This window comes from Gorilla gorilla, chromosome 2 (genome assembly GCF_029281585.2).
Source record: "Gorilla gorilla gorilla isolate KB3781 chromosome 2, NHGRI_mGorGor1-v2.1_pri, whole genome shotgun sequence".
NCBI classification, from domain to species: Eukaryota; Metazoa; Chordata; class Mammalia; order Primates; family Hominidae; genus Gorilla; species Gorilla gorilla.
In genome coordinates, this window is record NC_086017.1 from 20065249 (window position 1) to 20081153 (window position 15905).

Genomic DNA, 15905 nt, shown 5'->3' on the forward strand with positions numbered 1-15905 from the left:
AGGCTGGAGTGCAGTGGTGCTATCTCCAACCTTCGCCTCTCGGGTTCAAGTAATTCTCTTGCCTCAGCCTCCCGAGTATCTTGAATTACAGGCATGAGCCGCTCTGTCCGGCCTTACTTGGTCTTTCTAAGGACAAACTCTCCACTGCCTGGGAGGACCCTTAGAAATCATCTAGCAGAGTGATTTTCAAGTGGTGTTGGGCACAGAGGGGCTCCTTGAGAATACTCAGGAATTGCTGTTGGCAGCAAGAGGGGTTGGGGGAGGTGCAGGCCCCCACCTGTGACTCGGACCAGACACCCACTTTGACTTCTCTCAGTTACTATATTGGGTTCTCTGGAAAGGGTTGATAGCTGGAAAAAATCTTCAATAACCACTGCTGTAGCCCAAGCCTCCCATTTTACAGAAGGGCAAGTGAAGGGCCACAGACGAGAAGATGAGGCCACAGAACTTGTTTTTGTCAGAGCTCTCTGGACTCCCAGTTCAGCCTTATGTCCATCGTCTTGCGCTGTCACGTGGCAGGAGCTGGAGGCTTCAGTCTTTGTTCTCAGCCTTTGCTAGCACAGGTGTCCCCCAAGTGTCCATGTGCCCCGATGTTCAGTCATTCATTCCGCAGTTGTACACTGGGGCCAGGGGACACATCTGTTCGGGAACAAGGCAGACCCAGGTCCACTCTCCTGGAACTCATGGAAATTGCATAGTAATTGTCTGTGTGGTGAGCGCCAGGACAGTGTATGATGAGGACCCCACCCTGTTGACCTTCCTGAGGAAGGGGTGTTTAAGCACACAAAGAGCAATCCAGGCAGAAGGAACACCCTGCAAATGGCCTGAGCCGAGAGAGAGCTCAGCAAGTTCAAGGGCCTGGAAGAAGGTCCGAAGGGCTAGAACACAACACATGGGGCACAGTGGCTTGTGTTGGGTGTGTCGAGGAAGGAGTTGTCCAATGATAGAGGGCTTTGTAGGCACAGTAAGGATTTTTGAAGAGCCACTAAGGTTTTTTTTTTTTTTACAGAATCTCACTCTTTCACCCAGGCTACAGTGTAGTGGTGCAATCTCGGCTCACTGCAACCTCCACTTTCCGGGTTCAAGCAATTCTCCTGCCTCAGCCTCCCGAGTAGCTGAGATTGCAGGTGTGTGCCACCACACCCAGCTAATTTTTGTATTTTTAGTAGAGACGGGGTTTCACTATGTTGGCCAAGCTGGTCTCGAACTCCTGACCTCAGGTGATCCACCTGCCTTGGCCTCTCAAAGTGCTGGGATTATGGGCGTGAGCCACTGTGCCTAGCCTCACTAAGGTTTTTAAGTAGAGGTAGGACATAATCAGATTTATAGTCTAAAAAGTTCTGTCTCCTTCAACCAATTATTCTTTCAGTAAGACTTTCATTCTTTTATTCATTCCATTATTTTGTTCAGTGTGTCACTTAAGGTGCAGGTGAAACTGCTATAACAAGGAGACTGCAAAATGCAGTGGTTTAAATAAGATAGATGTTTATTCTCTTTAGTGTAACAGTTTGAATTTACGCAGTCCAGTGTTAATGTGGCAGTGCCACGGTACTGGGGACCCAAGCTCCTTCTATGTTGTTTGTTTGCTATCCTTACCATGTGGCTTCCATGTCAGGGTCTAAGATGGCTGCTGTTGCTCAGGCCATCACACCTGCATTCCAGCCAGTGAAAGAGGGTTAAAAGGAAAAGGTGGACACACTCCCTTTCTTTTAAAGATATAACCTGGAAATGCATCACTTTTTCTCACATAATAGAGAGCAGAACTTAGCTACATGGCCACGCCTAGCTCTAAGGAAATGCGGTCTTTAGATTGGCAAATATTTATTGGGCATCTACTGTGAAGATTTATCTCAAGAAGTAACATGTGACCTGGGCCTTGAAGGATGAGACGTTTGCCACGTAAAATAAAGGGGATAGGGCACTTTAGGTGTAAGAAGAGGTAGGAGATGGCCTTAGCTCTTAGTACATCACAACCAAGCTGGGAAGATGAAAGAACAGCTGGGTCAGGGACTGGAAGATAATAAGCAGGCCTGGGTTTGATGGTCACCTTTGCCATTTACTGTACTGGCTGGGTGGCTTTAGGCAGGGAACTTAACTTTTCTGATCTTTTAATTTTTTATCTATAAAAATTCATGCATTGTGTATGAAATGGATACATTAGTGGCCGGGTGCGGTGGCTCACGCCTGTAATCTCAGCACTTTGGGAGGCCGAGGCAGGCGGATCACGAGGTCAGGAGATCGAGACCATCTTGGCTAACATGGTGAAACCCTGTCTCTACTAAAAATACAAAAAATCAGCTGGGCGTGGTGGCGGGCACCTGTTGTCCCAGCTACTCGGGAGGCTGAGGCAGGAGAATGGCGTGAACCCGGGAGGCAAGAGCTTGCAGTAAGCCGAGATACGCCCCTGCAGTCCGGCCTGGGCGAAAGAGCGAGACTCTGTCTCAAAAAAAAAAAAAAAAGAAAGAAATGGATATATTAGTATACTGAATTTTTTGCAAGGCACTGAGGAGATGAGATTTGTTATTGTTATTACGGGTATAAGGGTATGTATGTGTGCTCTGTGTGTGTGTGTGTGAAGAAGAAACATTCCTTCCTTGCTTCCGTCTAATTTTCCTAACCTCCCTAACCAGAAAAACCTTCCAGGGCAACATCTATATTATTTGTGCTTTTTTGATTGAAAGTGTTAGGAACTTAAACTCTTACACACGCACACATGTGCACGCACACACACACAGACATAGGGAGAGGGGAAGAATATGAATGAGTGAATTAGCGAATGAATGAACTTAGTGTCTCATTTAACCAAACAACAGAGAGGACAGGCATTGCTCTGGTTTCAGGGAAGTTAGACCCAGGATCTCAAACACCAAAGGTACAGCCATTGTGTCTCTGTGTCTGTGGCTCTCTCTCTGTTGCTTGCCTCTGCTTTACTCTGTGTTGAGCTTTCATTTTCCCCTACTGTAAATGGGTTTTCTGGGTGTAGTGGGGTGTCTGGTTCTACCACTAGAGAGGAAAGGCTGGAGGTCTTTCCCCAATAAGCTCTAGGTGGAAAAGTTTCAGGGAAGGATTCTGATTGGCCAGCTTCGATCACATGCCCAAATCTAGACTAATCCCTATGGCCAGAGGAGTGGGGTACTATGATCTACCCGTGTTGGGTCATGCCGTCTCATCTATGACAGGGCGGTTGGTGGGCAAGCACAGGTCTTTTCAAAGGAAGGGTGTGGTTTTTTCAGACAAAGCAACCAGCATTAGGTTCTTCAGTCTGCTCCCCGCCCCCTCTCTGCTGGGAGGCCAGATGTTAGCATTTCTATTTCAGAGAGAATTCCTGATGAGCTACCTTCTCTCTCTTCTCCCAAAGGTGTGTGGCTCTGTGGCTGCTGTGGAAGAGCGGCTCCGAGGTCGGGAGACGTTGCTCCCTTGGAGTGGGCTTTCTGAGGGTACAGGCTCTTCTTCCAACACCCCAGAGGAAACAGACGACGTTGACAATTCCAGCCTTGTTGCCTCCTCCTCCATGAGTGTGGCACCCTGGGCGGGGGCTGCCACCCCACTTCTCCCCACAGAGAATGGGGAAGGAAGGCTGCGGGTCATCGTGGGAAGGGAGGCTGACTCCTCCTCTGAGGCCTGTGTTGGCCCGGAGCCTCCCCAGGATGGTAAGCCAGAAGTCAGAGTGCATTTGGATGCTCATGTGTGTTTCCCCAACTTCAGCCCATCATTTTTTCTTTCTGTTGCCCTCATTCACTCCTTCATTTGGTTATTCAGCCATTCACCAACCAGCCAGTTTTTCACAGAGAAACCTGGGAGGCATCCTTGATATCTCCCTCTCCCTGCCCTGGACTGTGTCCGGTTAATCACCCAGTCCTGTCCATTTGCCTCCAAAATCTCTCTCACCTCCATCTACTTCTCTGCGTTCCCCGTTTGTCTGAGCTCCTGTCCTCGGGGGACTGCATAGCTTCCCTGAGTCCTCCTCCATCCTGGCTCCTTCCTCACCAGGTCCTTCTCCAGGAGCCAGCCAGAGTAGCTTTTAAAAACACAGTGCCGGCCAGGCGAGGTGGCTCACACTTGTAATCCCAGCACTTTGGGAGGCCGAGGCGGGTGGATCACCTGAGGTCAGGAGATCGAGACCAGCCTGGCCAACATGGCGAAACCCTGTCTCTACTAAAAATACAAAAAAATTAGCTGGGCATGGTGGCGCGTGCCTGTAATCCCAGCTACTTGGGAGGCTGAGGCAAGAGAATTGCTTGAACCCGGGAGGCAGAGGTTGCAGTGAGCCAAGATTGTGCCACTGCACTCCAGCCTGGGCGACAGAACAAGAGTCCGTCTCAAAAAAACAAAAAACAAAAAACTCAATGCATGTCATCCCTCGTTCAAAGTCCTCAAGGCCCCATGTGGTCTGTTCCTGTCTGCCTCTCCTCTCAACACAAGCACCATCCTCACCAGTCACTTCTAAAGATATCTTCCAGGCTGGGTGTGGTGGCTCACGCCTGTAATCCCAGCACTTCCGGAGGCTGGGGTGGGCAGATCACCTGAGGTCAGGAGTTCAAGACCAGCTTGGCCAACTTGGTGAAACCCTGTCTCTACTAAAAATACAAAAATTAGCTAGGCGTGGTGGCGTGTGCCTGTAGTCCCAGCTACTTGGAAGGCTGAGGCATGAGAATCACTTGAATCCAAGAGGCGGAGGTTGCAGTGAGCCAAGGTCGTGCCATTTCACTCCAGCCCTGAGTGACAGAGTGAGACTCCGTCTCAAAAAAGAAAAAAAGAAGATACTTTCTGGCTGGGCGCAGTGGCTCACGCCTGTAATCCCAGCACTTTGGGAGGCTGAGGTGGGCAGATCACGAGTTCAGGAGTTCGAGACCAGTCTGGCCAATATGGTGAAACCCCATCTCTCTACTAAAAATACAAAAATTAGCTGGGTGTGGTGGCAGGCACCTGTAGTCCCAGCTACTTGGGAGGCTAAGGCAGGAGAATTGCTTGAACCCGGGAGGTGGAGGTTGCAGTGAGCCGAGATTGCACCACTGCACTCTAGCCTGGGTGACAGAGGAAGACTCTGTCTCAGGAAAAAAAAAAAAGGTACCTTCCATTCCTGCCACTCAGGTCCAAGGATACCAAGTTTCTTTCTGAAATAAAAAATTAGGAAGGTGCCCCCCCACCGCCCGCCTTTTTTTTTTTTTTTTTTTTGAGACAGTGTTTCACTCTTGTTGCCCAGGCTGGAGTATAATGGTGTGATCTTGGCTTATGGCAGCCTCCGCCTCCCGGGTTCAAGCGATTCTCCTGCCTCAGCCTCCCGAGTAGCTGGGATTACAGGCATGTGCCACCATGCCTGGCTAATTTTGTATTTTTAGTAGAGACAGGGTTTCTCCATGTTGGTCAGGCTGGTCTTGAACTCCCAACCTCAGGTGATCCGCCCACCTCGGCCTCCCAAAGTGCTAGGATTATAGGTATGAGCCACCGCACCCGACCAGGAAGGCCCTTTCAATGCAGTGTCCCTGTCCCTTAGTAAACATGGTTCAATGAATGTCCCAGGCTCTGACCACTCCTGTTTCTCTTTTACTCCTCCTGCCATGGGGAGGGGAGAGGAAGAAGAAAGACAGGATGTGAGCATTTTTTTCACTCCACCCTCCCACCCCTCAACATCATAAATAGGAACAGGGAAACCCTCTCCTTTCTGGAAGGTCAGGGTAGGTTGCAGGGCTTCCTGCAAAGACAGAGGAGATGAAAATGCTCATTACAGGTGGGTGCAGTGGCTCATACATGTAATCCTAGTACTTCGGGAGGACAAGGTGGGCTGATTGCTTGAGCCCAGGAGTTTAAAGATCAGCCTGGGCAACGTGGTGAAAACCTGTCTCTACGAAAGATGCAAAAATTAGCCAGGTGTGGCCAGCCAGGCATGGTGACTCATGCCTATAATCCCAGCACTTTGGGAGCCCGAGGTGGGTGGATCACTTGAGGTCAGGAGTTCGAGACTAGCCTGGCCAACGTCGTGAAACCCTGTCTCTACTAAAAATACAGAAAAAAAAAAAAAAAAGGCCAGGCCTGGTGGCTCACGCCTGTAATCCTAACACTTTGGGAGGCTGAGGCGGGCGGATCACGAGGTCAGGAGATCGAGACCATCCTGGCTAAGATGGTGAAACCCCGTCTCTACTAAAAATACAAAAAATTAGTTGGGCGTGGTGGTGGGCGCCTATAATCCCAGCTACTCAGGAGGCTAAGTCAGGAGAATTGCTTGAACCCAGGAGGCAGAGGTTGCAGTGAGCCGAGATTGAGCCACTGCACTCCAGCCTGGGCAACAGAGTGAGACTCCATCTCAAAAAATGATTGATAAATAAATAAATAAATAAATAGGCTAGGTGCTGTGGCTCACAGGCCAGGCGTGGTGGCTCACGCCTATCTGTAATCCTAGGACTTCGGGGGGCCGAGGCGGGTGGGTTGCCTGAGCTCAGGAGTTCAAGCCTAGTCTGGGCAACACGGTGAAACCCCTTCTCTACTAAAACACAAAAAAATTAACTGTGTGTGTCGCCCAGCCTGAGCAACAGAGTGAGACTCCATTTCAAAAAAAAAAAAAAAAAAGCCAGGTGTGGTTGTGCACGCTTGTAGTCCCTGCTACTCAGGAGACTGAGGTGGGAGGATCACCTGAACCTGTGAGGTCAAGGTTGCCTTGAGCTGAAATTGTGCCGCTGCACTCCAGCCTGGGCAATAGAGTGAGACCCTGTCTCGATAAAAAAAAAAAGAAAAAAAAAAAAGAAATGCTCATTACACTCAGGGCCTGATTCAGAAACCTGATTTAAGTGACTTTAAGAATTATAATAATAGAGCCGGGCGCGGTGGCTCACGCCTGTAATCCCAGCACTTTGGGAGGCCGAGGCGGGCGGATCACGAGGTCAGGAGATCGAGACCATCCTGGCTAACACAGTGAAACCCCGTCTCTACTAAAAATACAAAAAATTAGCCGGGCGTGGTGGTGGGCGCCTGTAGTCCCAGCTACTCAGGAGGCTGAGGCGGGAGAATGGCGTGAACCCCGGGGGCAGAGCCTGCAGTGAGCAGAGATCGCGCCACTGCACTCCAGCCTGGGCGGCAGCGAGACTCCATCTCAAAAAAAAAAAAAAAAAAAAGAATTATAATAATAGTAACTTTCATTCAAGTCGCTCTTGTTTGCTTCCTGTTGAACATCAGTTACAGAAACTTCGTGGCAAATTGAGATCAATGAGGCCAAAAGGAAACTGATGGAGAATATTCTGCTCTACAAAGAGGAAAAACTGGACAGCATTGAGCTCTTTGGCCCCTGATGACCGGAACACAGCTGAGGACCCTTGTCCTCAGTTGGAAAGATGAGCATCAGATCAAGAAAAAGGTCTGAGGCAGAATCCAAGATCTGCCAGGAAACACACAACAAAACATCTGCTGTCCTGGGTGGGAGGGAAACTTCATTTCACTGGAATGAGTTGGGAGAGAAAGGCCCTCAGCTTTTAGAGACACAAAAATCCATGAAGTCTCCTCCTTTCTGGGCTTTGTTAGTCAGAGCAGGGGATCAGAGGAGACTGAAGCAGAAACCCTGCACACGGGCCCAGGATGTGGCTGATTTTGTGGTTCCGGGGAGTATGTGATGATAATCACCCCCAGCAGATTCCATTACCTCAGCAGCTCTTGTTCCCCCACCACTGGCAGTTCTGCAATGCCATAGCATTTTCCAGAGCTAAGATCTCTGGGTTGTATTTGCTGACAGCCTGCAAGCCTGCAAGCTTGCATGCTCTGAAAGATTTTTTTTAGTTTTAAATTTTTTTGTAGGGATGGGATCTCGCTTTGTTGCCGAGGCTGGTCTTGAAGTCCTGGGCTCAAGCAGTCCTCCCACCTCAGACTCCCAAAGTGCTGGAATTACAGTTGGGAGCCACTGTGCCTGGCCTAGAAGACTTTCAACTTGTGTCTCAGTGCAGTTCTTGACTCACCTCTCTGGGCCTCAGGTTCTACAAATGCCAGACACCTAGCAAAGAGCTCTGCAGGCTTTCCACTGCCTGTATTGGAAATCTTGCAGTTCACATAATTATTCAGTCACTGCCTGGTACCTTTATCTTCCCATCCCACTAATGTTAGTGTTTTTTAATGGAGCTTTTATTCTGAGAATATGTGTTTGTTTGTTTGTTTGTTTTTTGAGACAGGGTCTCACTTTGTCACCCAGGCTGGAGTGCAGTGGCATGATCTCAGCTCACTGCAAGCTCTGCCTCTCAGGTTCAAGTGATTCTCCTGCCTCAGCCTCCTGAGTAGATGGGACTATAGGCACCTGCCACTATGCCTGGCTAATTTTTGTGTTTTTAGTAGAGACAGGGTTTCACCATATTGGTCAGGCTGGTCTCGAACTACTGACCTCGTGATCTGCCCGCCTTGGCCTATCAAAGTGTTGGGATTACAGGCTTGAGCCACCGCACCCGGCCGAGAATATGTGTTATTTGTGACTGGATGATGAAGAATCAGGAGAATGCATTTCATGTCTGATTCTGCTGCTAATTAAGTCAATCATTTAATTTTTGGGACCTCAGTTTCTTTGTAAGTAAAATAACACCTGCTTGTTCTTCATCCCTGGGCTGTTGGGAGGAACAGATGAGACAGTGGCTATAGAAGCACTTGGAAAATGCACTTGTCCTGTTTTGTAAAATAAAAAGGTATTAAATGTGTATTTCTGCCATGTACCTAATGATTATTCAGTGCGTATATATCTGAAAAGTCATGTTGCAGATCTTTTTGTGAAACAGATGCTATTTTAAATTCACTGGGAGAAATATCCTATTTAAAGTAATTCTATAGTAATTTCTTTTTATATAATAAAAATATATTTGTAAAGTCGACAGACAACTTGTAATTAGTTTTGTGTCTGGAAGAATTTGTTTAGAGAAGGCACTCTGTATCCTTGAGATGGGGTAGCCAAGAGCTAGGATCCTGGCTCTTACTGTTGACTGTTAATAGCTGCATGATCTTGGGCCCAGTTAGGGAGTTACTCTGAGGCTCTGTTTCCTCATCTGTACAATGGGAAAAAGAAAACGTACGCATCTTGTAGGGTTGTTGTTGGATGGGTCCTGCCTGGTGAAAGCATTTGGCAGCTCCCCAGTAGGGACAGCTTTGGCTTGATGTGTGATGTAGCTGAGCTGGGTCCAAGTCCAGGTGGACAGTGATTTATACAGACAGCCCTGTCTTCAGCTCTGGTGTCTGTGAGGATTCAAGGTGAATGTGCATTTTGTGCCCCAAATGGGACCTGGCCTCTTGCGAACACTTTACAATTATAAGCAGGGTGTTTCCAGGGCTGTTTGAGCAATAGAGGGCTGACACCAATAGGTTCGTGGTTATCCAGACATACTTACATTTCTAGACTAGGATTTCATATATTTTTGGAGAAGTCAGTAAATCCCCTTGGGACTTGGATGAAAGCTCTAGACCTTTGCGACATACAGACATACATACATACGCATTCTGAGTACATGAATTCCAGACCTTCATGGGCACCATGATGTCTTTTCATGGATCCCCCATAGGGAAGCCCTGAATTATTTTTTTTAGGTTAATAGAGGATTTAAAAATCTAAACAGTACAAAGGTTCCATGGTGAGAAGGCAGGCTTTTTCTCAATGGGATCTTAGTCTCCAGTTTCTTGTTCCCAAAGGCAACCACTGTCACTAGGTTGGAGTATCCTTCCAGAGGTGATGGAAAACAGAGGTGATGCTCAACTTAGTCATCAGGGAAATGCAAATCAAAACCTCTATGAGATGCCACTTCACATTCACTATGATAGCTATAATCAAAAAGACAAAAACAAGTATTGGCTATGATGTGGAGAAATTGGAGCCCACACACACTGTTGGTGGGAATTGAAAATGGTGAGCACTTTGGAAAACAGTTTGGCACTTCCTCAAAAGGTAAGAATTTCCATATGACCTAGCAATTCTACCCCTAGGTATCTACCCAAGAGAGATGAAAACATGTCCACACAAAAGCCTGCACACCAATGTTTATAACAGCCAAAAAATGGAAACAACCTAAATATCCATCAACTGATAAGTGGATACATGAAATGCAGTCTATTCATGCAATGGAATATTCAGCCATAGAAAAGAATTAAGTACTTGTGAAAAGTAAAGTAGAGGTTCCTCTTCAAAGACTTTCCTCCCCATCTAATTAGGAATAAATAGTAACTTCTCTTAGAAGCAAAATTTATTCAAAGACCTAACATTCTTAAATACCTGCTAGCCATAATAAATCAATGTACTTTATGTTCTTAACTCCCACAATTTAGCCTAAATATTTGCCCTGGCACGGTTATACTGGTCCAAGCAAGCATTAAGTCATAGCCTGTTCCTCTCCCTTATTTGAAAGTGTTTTTACCTTTCTCAGCATTCCACAAGTTACTTCCTCCTTCCTTTGTTCTCCTCTGCTTTTGCCTCTGAAAAAATTCTAAGTTGCTAGCCATTCAAGACAAATACAGAATGTGAAGTCCCGTTTCAGCCAGTGGAAACTGGACACAGCGGTAGGGTGGATACGTCAGGTTATAAATGACCCTGTCTCCTTTGTTGGGTGTACTCGTGGCAAAACTGCTGGCGAGTGTACCCTTTCTGCAGAAAGTGTAAAAATGGCCTTGCTGAGAAAATTATTTATGTTCAAGTGCTATTTCTTTATGGCACCGGGGAACAAGCATTTCAAACATACTGACACGTTACAACATGGATGAACCTTGAGATCATGGTAAGCAAAAGCAAGTCACATATTGTATGATTCCATTTTTAATTTTGTCAGAATAGGCAAAGCTATCAAGACAAATTAGATTACAGTCTTGCTGAAATTACAGGAGTGAGCCACCAGGCCAGCTGGTCATACACCTGTTTTCTTTCTTCTTTTTTGTTTTGAGACAGAGTCTCCCTCTGTTGCCTAGGCTGGAGTGCAATGGCACGATCTTGGCTCATTGCAACCTCTGCCTTCCAGATTCAAGCGATTCTACTGCCTCAGCCTCCTGAATAGCTGGGATTACAGGCGCATGCCACCATGCCCTACTAATTTTTGTATTTGTTTTTAGTAGAGATGGGGTTTCACCATATTGTTGAGGCTGGTCTTGAACTCCTGACCTTGTGATCTGCCCACCTTGGCCTCCCAAATTGCTGGGATTACAGGCATGAGCCACCACGCCTGCTGCTCATACACTTTAAATGAGTGAACTTTATGGTATATAAATTATATCTTAAAGCTGTTAGAAAGGAACACACAAAGTGGTTACCCTCAGGCATTTGAAAAAAGAAAGCCACATTTACCTTTGTATGCCACTCCTCTCTATTTAGCCACACATGTATTTTGTTAATGCTTTTCTAGGTCCTTTGTTTTTTCATGTCTTTCTTGGCCATTGCTCCTCAACAGTAAGTTTAGATCACTTCATTCTTTTTGCCTTACATTCCATTGTATTCCATATTCCTTAATGTATATAACCAGCTGATAGAGATTGAGGTTTTGTTTTCATTCTAGCTACTACAGACAATGCCACCTTCCAAGGAGATTGTATCAATTAACACGTTCATCAAGGATGTATGGGAGTGCATTTCCTCACAACCTCAGCCACAAGGTATATTATCTTGCTTTTTTTTTTTTTTTGAGATGGAGTCTTGCTCTGTTGCCCAGGCTGGAGTGCAGTAGCGTGATCTTGGTTCACTGCAAGCTCTGCCTCCCGGGTTCACACCATTCTCCTGCCTCAGCCTCCTGAGTAGCTGGGACTACAGGCATCTGCCACCAGGCCCGGCTAATTTTTGTTTTTTTTTTGTATTTTTAGTAGAGACGGGGTTTCACCATGTTAGCCAGGATGGTCTCGATCTCCTGACCTCGTGATCCACCCACCTCGGCCTCCCAAGGTGCGGGGATTACAGGCGTGAGCCACCGCACCCGGCCCCTTACCTTGTTTTTTGATTATTGCCAATCTAACGAGTGGAAAATTATAATTTTATATGTACTTTTTAATTTAATTAATTATTTTTTTTAGAGACGGAGTCTCTCGCCCAGGCTGGAGTGCAGTGGCGCAATCTCGGCTCACTGCAAGCTCCACCTCCTGGGTTCATGCCATTCTCCTGCCTCAGCCTCCCGAGTAGCTGGGACTACAGGCACCCCCCACCACGCCTGGCTAATTTTTGTATTTTTAGTAGAGGTGGGGTTTCACTGTATTAGCCAGGATGGTCTCGATCTCCTGACCTCGTGATCTGCCCACCTTGGCCTCCCAAAGTGCTGGGATCACAGACGTGAGCCACCACACCTGGCCTTACATGTACTTTTTTAATGGCTGAGGTGGAGCCATCTTTCTTATATTTAAGAGCATTTCATGATTTGTTTTTGTTCATTGCTTCCTTTGCCTTTTTTTTTTCCCCCTGAGACAGGGGTCTCACTTTGTCTCCCTGGCTGGAGTGCAGTGGCAGTAATCTTGGCTCACTGGACCCTCGACTTCCCAGGCTCAAGGGATCCTCCCATCTCAGCCTCCTGAGTAGCTGGGACTACAGGCGCCCACCACCACACCAGGCTAATTTTTGTGTTTCACTAGAGACAGGATTTCACCATGTTGCCCACGCTGGTCTCGAACTCTTTGCCTCAAGAGATCCACCCGCCTCGGCCTCCCAAAGTGCTGGGATTAGAGATGTGTGCCACTGGACCCAGCCTCCTTTGCCAGTCCTAATACTAAGTTATTTTATTATTTTGGGAGAATTGCTACATCGAATATCAGCCCTTTGTCATATGTTTCGAGTATTTTTCTGAATTTGTACCTTGTCTTTGATTTTTTTTTCTTTTCTTTTTTTTCTTTTTTGAGACAGGGTCTTGCTCTGTCCTCAATGCTGGAGTGCAGTGGCGGGATCACAGCTCACTGCAGCCTCGACCTCCCGGCCTCAAGTGATCCTCCCACCTCAGCCTGAGTAGCTGGCACCACGCCCAGCTAATTTTATTTTTTGTAGAGATGGGGGTCGCACCATGTTGGCCAGGCTGGTCTCTAACTCCCGAGCTCAAGCCATTCTCCCGCCTCGGTCTTCCAAAGTGCTGAGATTGCAGGCGGGAGCCACCGTGCCCAGCCGTCTTTAATATTTTTCACCAGGCGGATAGTTCACATTTTTGTGTAGTCTTTTTTTTTTTGGTGCCTTCTAATTCTAATTCTAATTCTTCCCATTTCTGGGTGTGTACTTAGTCTCTCTGAGCCACAGTTTTCTGCTCTATAAAGTGGGGTGATAATGCTCAGCACACAGTTTGCTTTGGCTCGATGAGAAATCCAGGTCTGAAAGCTTCAGGTACAGCGGCCGGCGCTGAGGAGAACAGCGTTAAGTGAGGCGCGTCAGCGGACATCGCCTGCCTGCACATCTGGCTGGCCTCAACTTCCCGCTGTTCGAGCCCACGTGAGTGGCTCCGCCCCATCTGGCTTCTGACCAATGGACGGGCTTCCTAAGGCGTACCGTCCCGACTCCAAGGCGCCTGGCTTTGAGGCGGGCTGCGTCTTGCTCGGAGTCCCGCCCCTTGCCGGGTCGAGCAATGGGCGCCTTCCGTTTGGCGCAGGCCCCGCCCCTGCCGCTCTCCGGCCTGCGGGCCGCAGGGCTCGTTCCGGAGGGCGGGCGCCACGGAGGCTCGAGTGGTCGCAGTTCGGGCGGAGGCCGGGCCAGGCGGGGCTGCAGGGCTGGGGCAGGCGGCGGGCTGCCCGGCGGGACAGCTGCGGCAGCCGGCGGGGGGCGTCCTGAGTTGGCGGTCGGGGGCGCTGCCAGCTCCCGAGGGGCCGCTCGGGCCCCTTCCGGCCCGGGTCTGGTTGGGCCGCAGGAGCAGGGCGGGCTGCGGCGCCCGGGTCTGGCCCTGGCCTACGGGCTAAGCGCCCGGCCCCAGGGCTGCGGGTCCGGCAGCCATGTGTGGATCTTGAAGCGCCATGTGGTCTTCTGAAGCGCTTTGACAGTTCTAAAGGGCTTTATGTTGCAAACTGATCAAAGCGCTTCGTAGCCCCGGAAGCGCTTAGGCATCTCCGAAGTAGCGCTGGCCAAAGTGAAGGCTTCCTGATCTCAGAAGCGCGTTGTGAGCTTGGAAACCAACGGCAGCCTTTAGTCAATTTTGGATCGCTTTGACTTCTCCAACACGGTTTGGCATCTCTGAAACCTTGAGAACTGTGATGGGCAGTGGAAAGAAGAGGGAAAGGTCAGTGAGGCTAGCCCCTGGCTCTGCCCTTATGTCTTGCCGTCCTCCTGGGCCCGGGGTGGCGGGAATCTGAGGTGGGGCCGCCAGGAAGGGTGGTGGTGGAATCCAGGCCCCCTGTACCTTGCAGGTGCCCATGGCGTCCGAGCGGGGCAAGGTCAAGCACAACTGGAGCAGCACGTCGGAAGGGTGTCCCCGCAAGCGCAGCTGCCTCCGGGAGCCCTGTGATGTGGCCCCCTCCAGCCGGCCAGCTCAGAGGTCTGCGTCGCGTTCTGGAGGGCCCAGCAGCCCCAAGCGCCTGAAAGCCCAGAAGGAGGACGATGTGGCTTGCTCGCGGAGGTTATCCTGGGGCTCATCCCGCCGCAGAAATAACTCCTCCTCCTCCTTCTCCCCCCATTTCTTGGGCCCTGGTGTGGGCGGGGCCGCCTCCAAAGGCTGCCTGATTCGGAACACTCGGGGGTTCCTGTCTTCAGGGGGATCCCCTCTGCGTCCTGCCAACGCCTCTTTGGAAGAAATGGCTTCTCTAGAGGAGGAAGCCTGCAGCCTTAAGGTAGGTGGCTGCCACGCTTTGCAATCGGTGAAGCTCCTTCCACATGGCTTGAGAGGTTGGGGATGGGAATTTTGGTGGAAGGAGACTACAAAACATTACATCCTTGAAGGTCTGGAAGGTCTTCCTAAGAAGTCCGCTCCACCCAAACTCGAAGACCTAGCAGTCTTCCAGGCGCGTGGCCTGAAGTTAAGTAGAGAGGTAATTTTCAAACTCGTCAGCACTTTGGAAGTACTTGGAAAGCTTTAAAATACTTGGGCCTGCCTCCTACCCCAGAGAAACTGATTTATTGGGCTGAGGTGTGGTCTGGGCTTCCACATTTTTCAGTGCTCCCCAGGTTATTGTAAACGTGCAGCCCCGTTGGAGAATCACTGCAGTAGAAGGTGGATTATTTGCTCAAGAGAAGAATGTATTTATTTTAGTTGTCAGTTTAAAGAATTGTGTGCCCTTGTACTTTGAACCACTCTGAATCACAGAACCAAGAATTGTGGTTCTTGGTGTAGCTTTTCTCCAAAGTCATAGTTTCCAGCATGTTGGGGTTTTGCTTGGTGGTGCTAGTTTTTTTTTTCTTTCTTTTTTTTGGAGGTTAAATTGTTAATTCCCTAATGGAAACATGCAAGAGGGTTTCATAAGTACTTTGAGCAGACCAAGGAGTGCTTCACAGAGAAGATACATTTCGCTCATCTACTCAATCAAGGCTTTGAACAAATATGTGATGAGGGTTTAGTTTGTGCCAGGCAATGTTCCAGGTGTTTGGGATTCTTTACTAACAAAACAGATCACTTTCCCCTTAGAGTTTGCATCCTGGGTTTTGAAGCTCTGAGTCTTAAGAAGTGAGAAGTTCTGCCTGTGGAGGAGTGGAGAAACAGTCTTATTTGGGATCAGATGGGCTGCCTCTAGAGAAAATTACTTTACAAAAGCAATTAAAACAGGCCCTAAGGAATATGTGTTTGTTTCTAAGCCTAGCCTTGGTGGTTTCTTTTGTGTAGCTGAGAAAGGAGGCTGTATTTGACTGTTTGTCTTGGGGACTCATAGGCTAAGTGCCCCTGGTTTTTTCAATGTGGACCTCACTGTCTGAACTCTTGTGTGGGCACGTGGATTTTTTCTTTTTAAGTTCACAAATAACAGTGAGTTGAAAAGCCCTGTCTCTAGCGTAGGAATGCTGAATTTGTCTCAAATCAGGTAAGTATGGGACTTTGCTCATA

General features: G+C 48.5%; 2 protein-coding genes across 7 annotated transcripts in view; both read left to right on the forward strand.

Annotated features, from left to right (window-relative positions):
* The window catches only part of IRAK2 (interleukin 1 receptor associated kinase 2), a 78807-nt gene extending 69976 nt beyond the window's left edge, over positions 1-8831 (forward strand). For all 3 annotated transcript variants that reach the window (XM_031009246.3, XM_055382938.2, XM_063703636.1), the window contains 2 exons: positions 3359-3650; positions 7168-8831. In XM_031009246.3, the coding sequence (XP_030865106.2) occupies positions 3359-3650; positions 7168-7280 (405 nt within the window). In that variant the 3' untranslated portion in view covers positions 7281-8831. The remainder of the gene's footprint in view (positions 1-3358; positions 3651-7167) is intronic.
* A 4716-nt stretch (positions 8832-13547) lies between these two features.
* Positions 13548-15905, forward strand: part of TATDN2 (TatD DNase domain containing 2) — a 32885-nt gene continuing 30527 nt past the window's right edge. For 3 of the 4 annotated variants that reach the window (XR_010132761.1, XM_055382939.2, XM_004033595.5), the window contains exons 1-2: positions 13551-14156; positions 14284-14703. Coding sequence is in view for 3 of the 4 variants with exons in the window: in XM_055382939.2 (XP_055238914.2) it covers positions 14290-14703 (414 nt within the window). In the remaining variant the exon portion in view is untranslated. Of the gene's footprint in view, positions 14157-14283; positions 14704-15905 lie in introns of all 4 variants that reach the window. The other variant, XM_004033596.5, reaches the window with a different exon arrangement.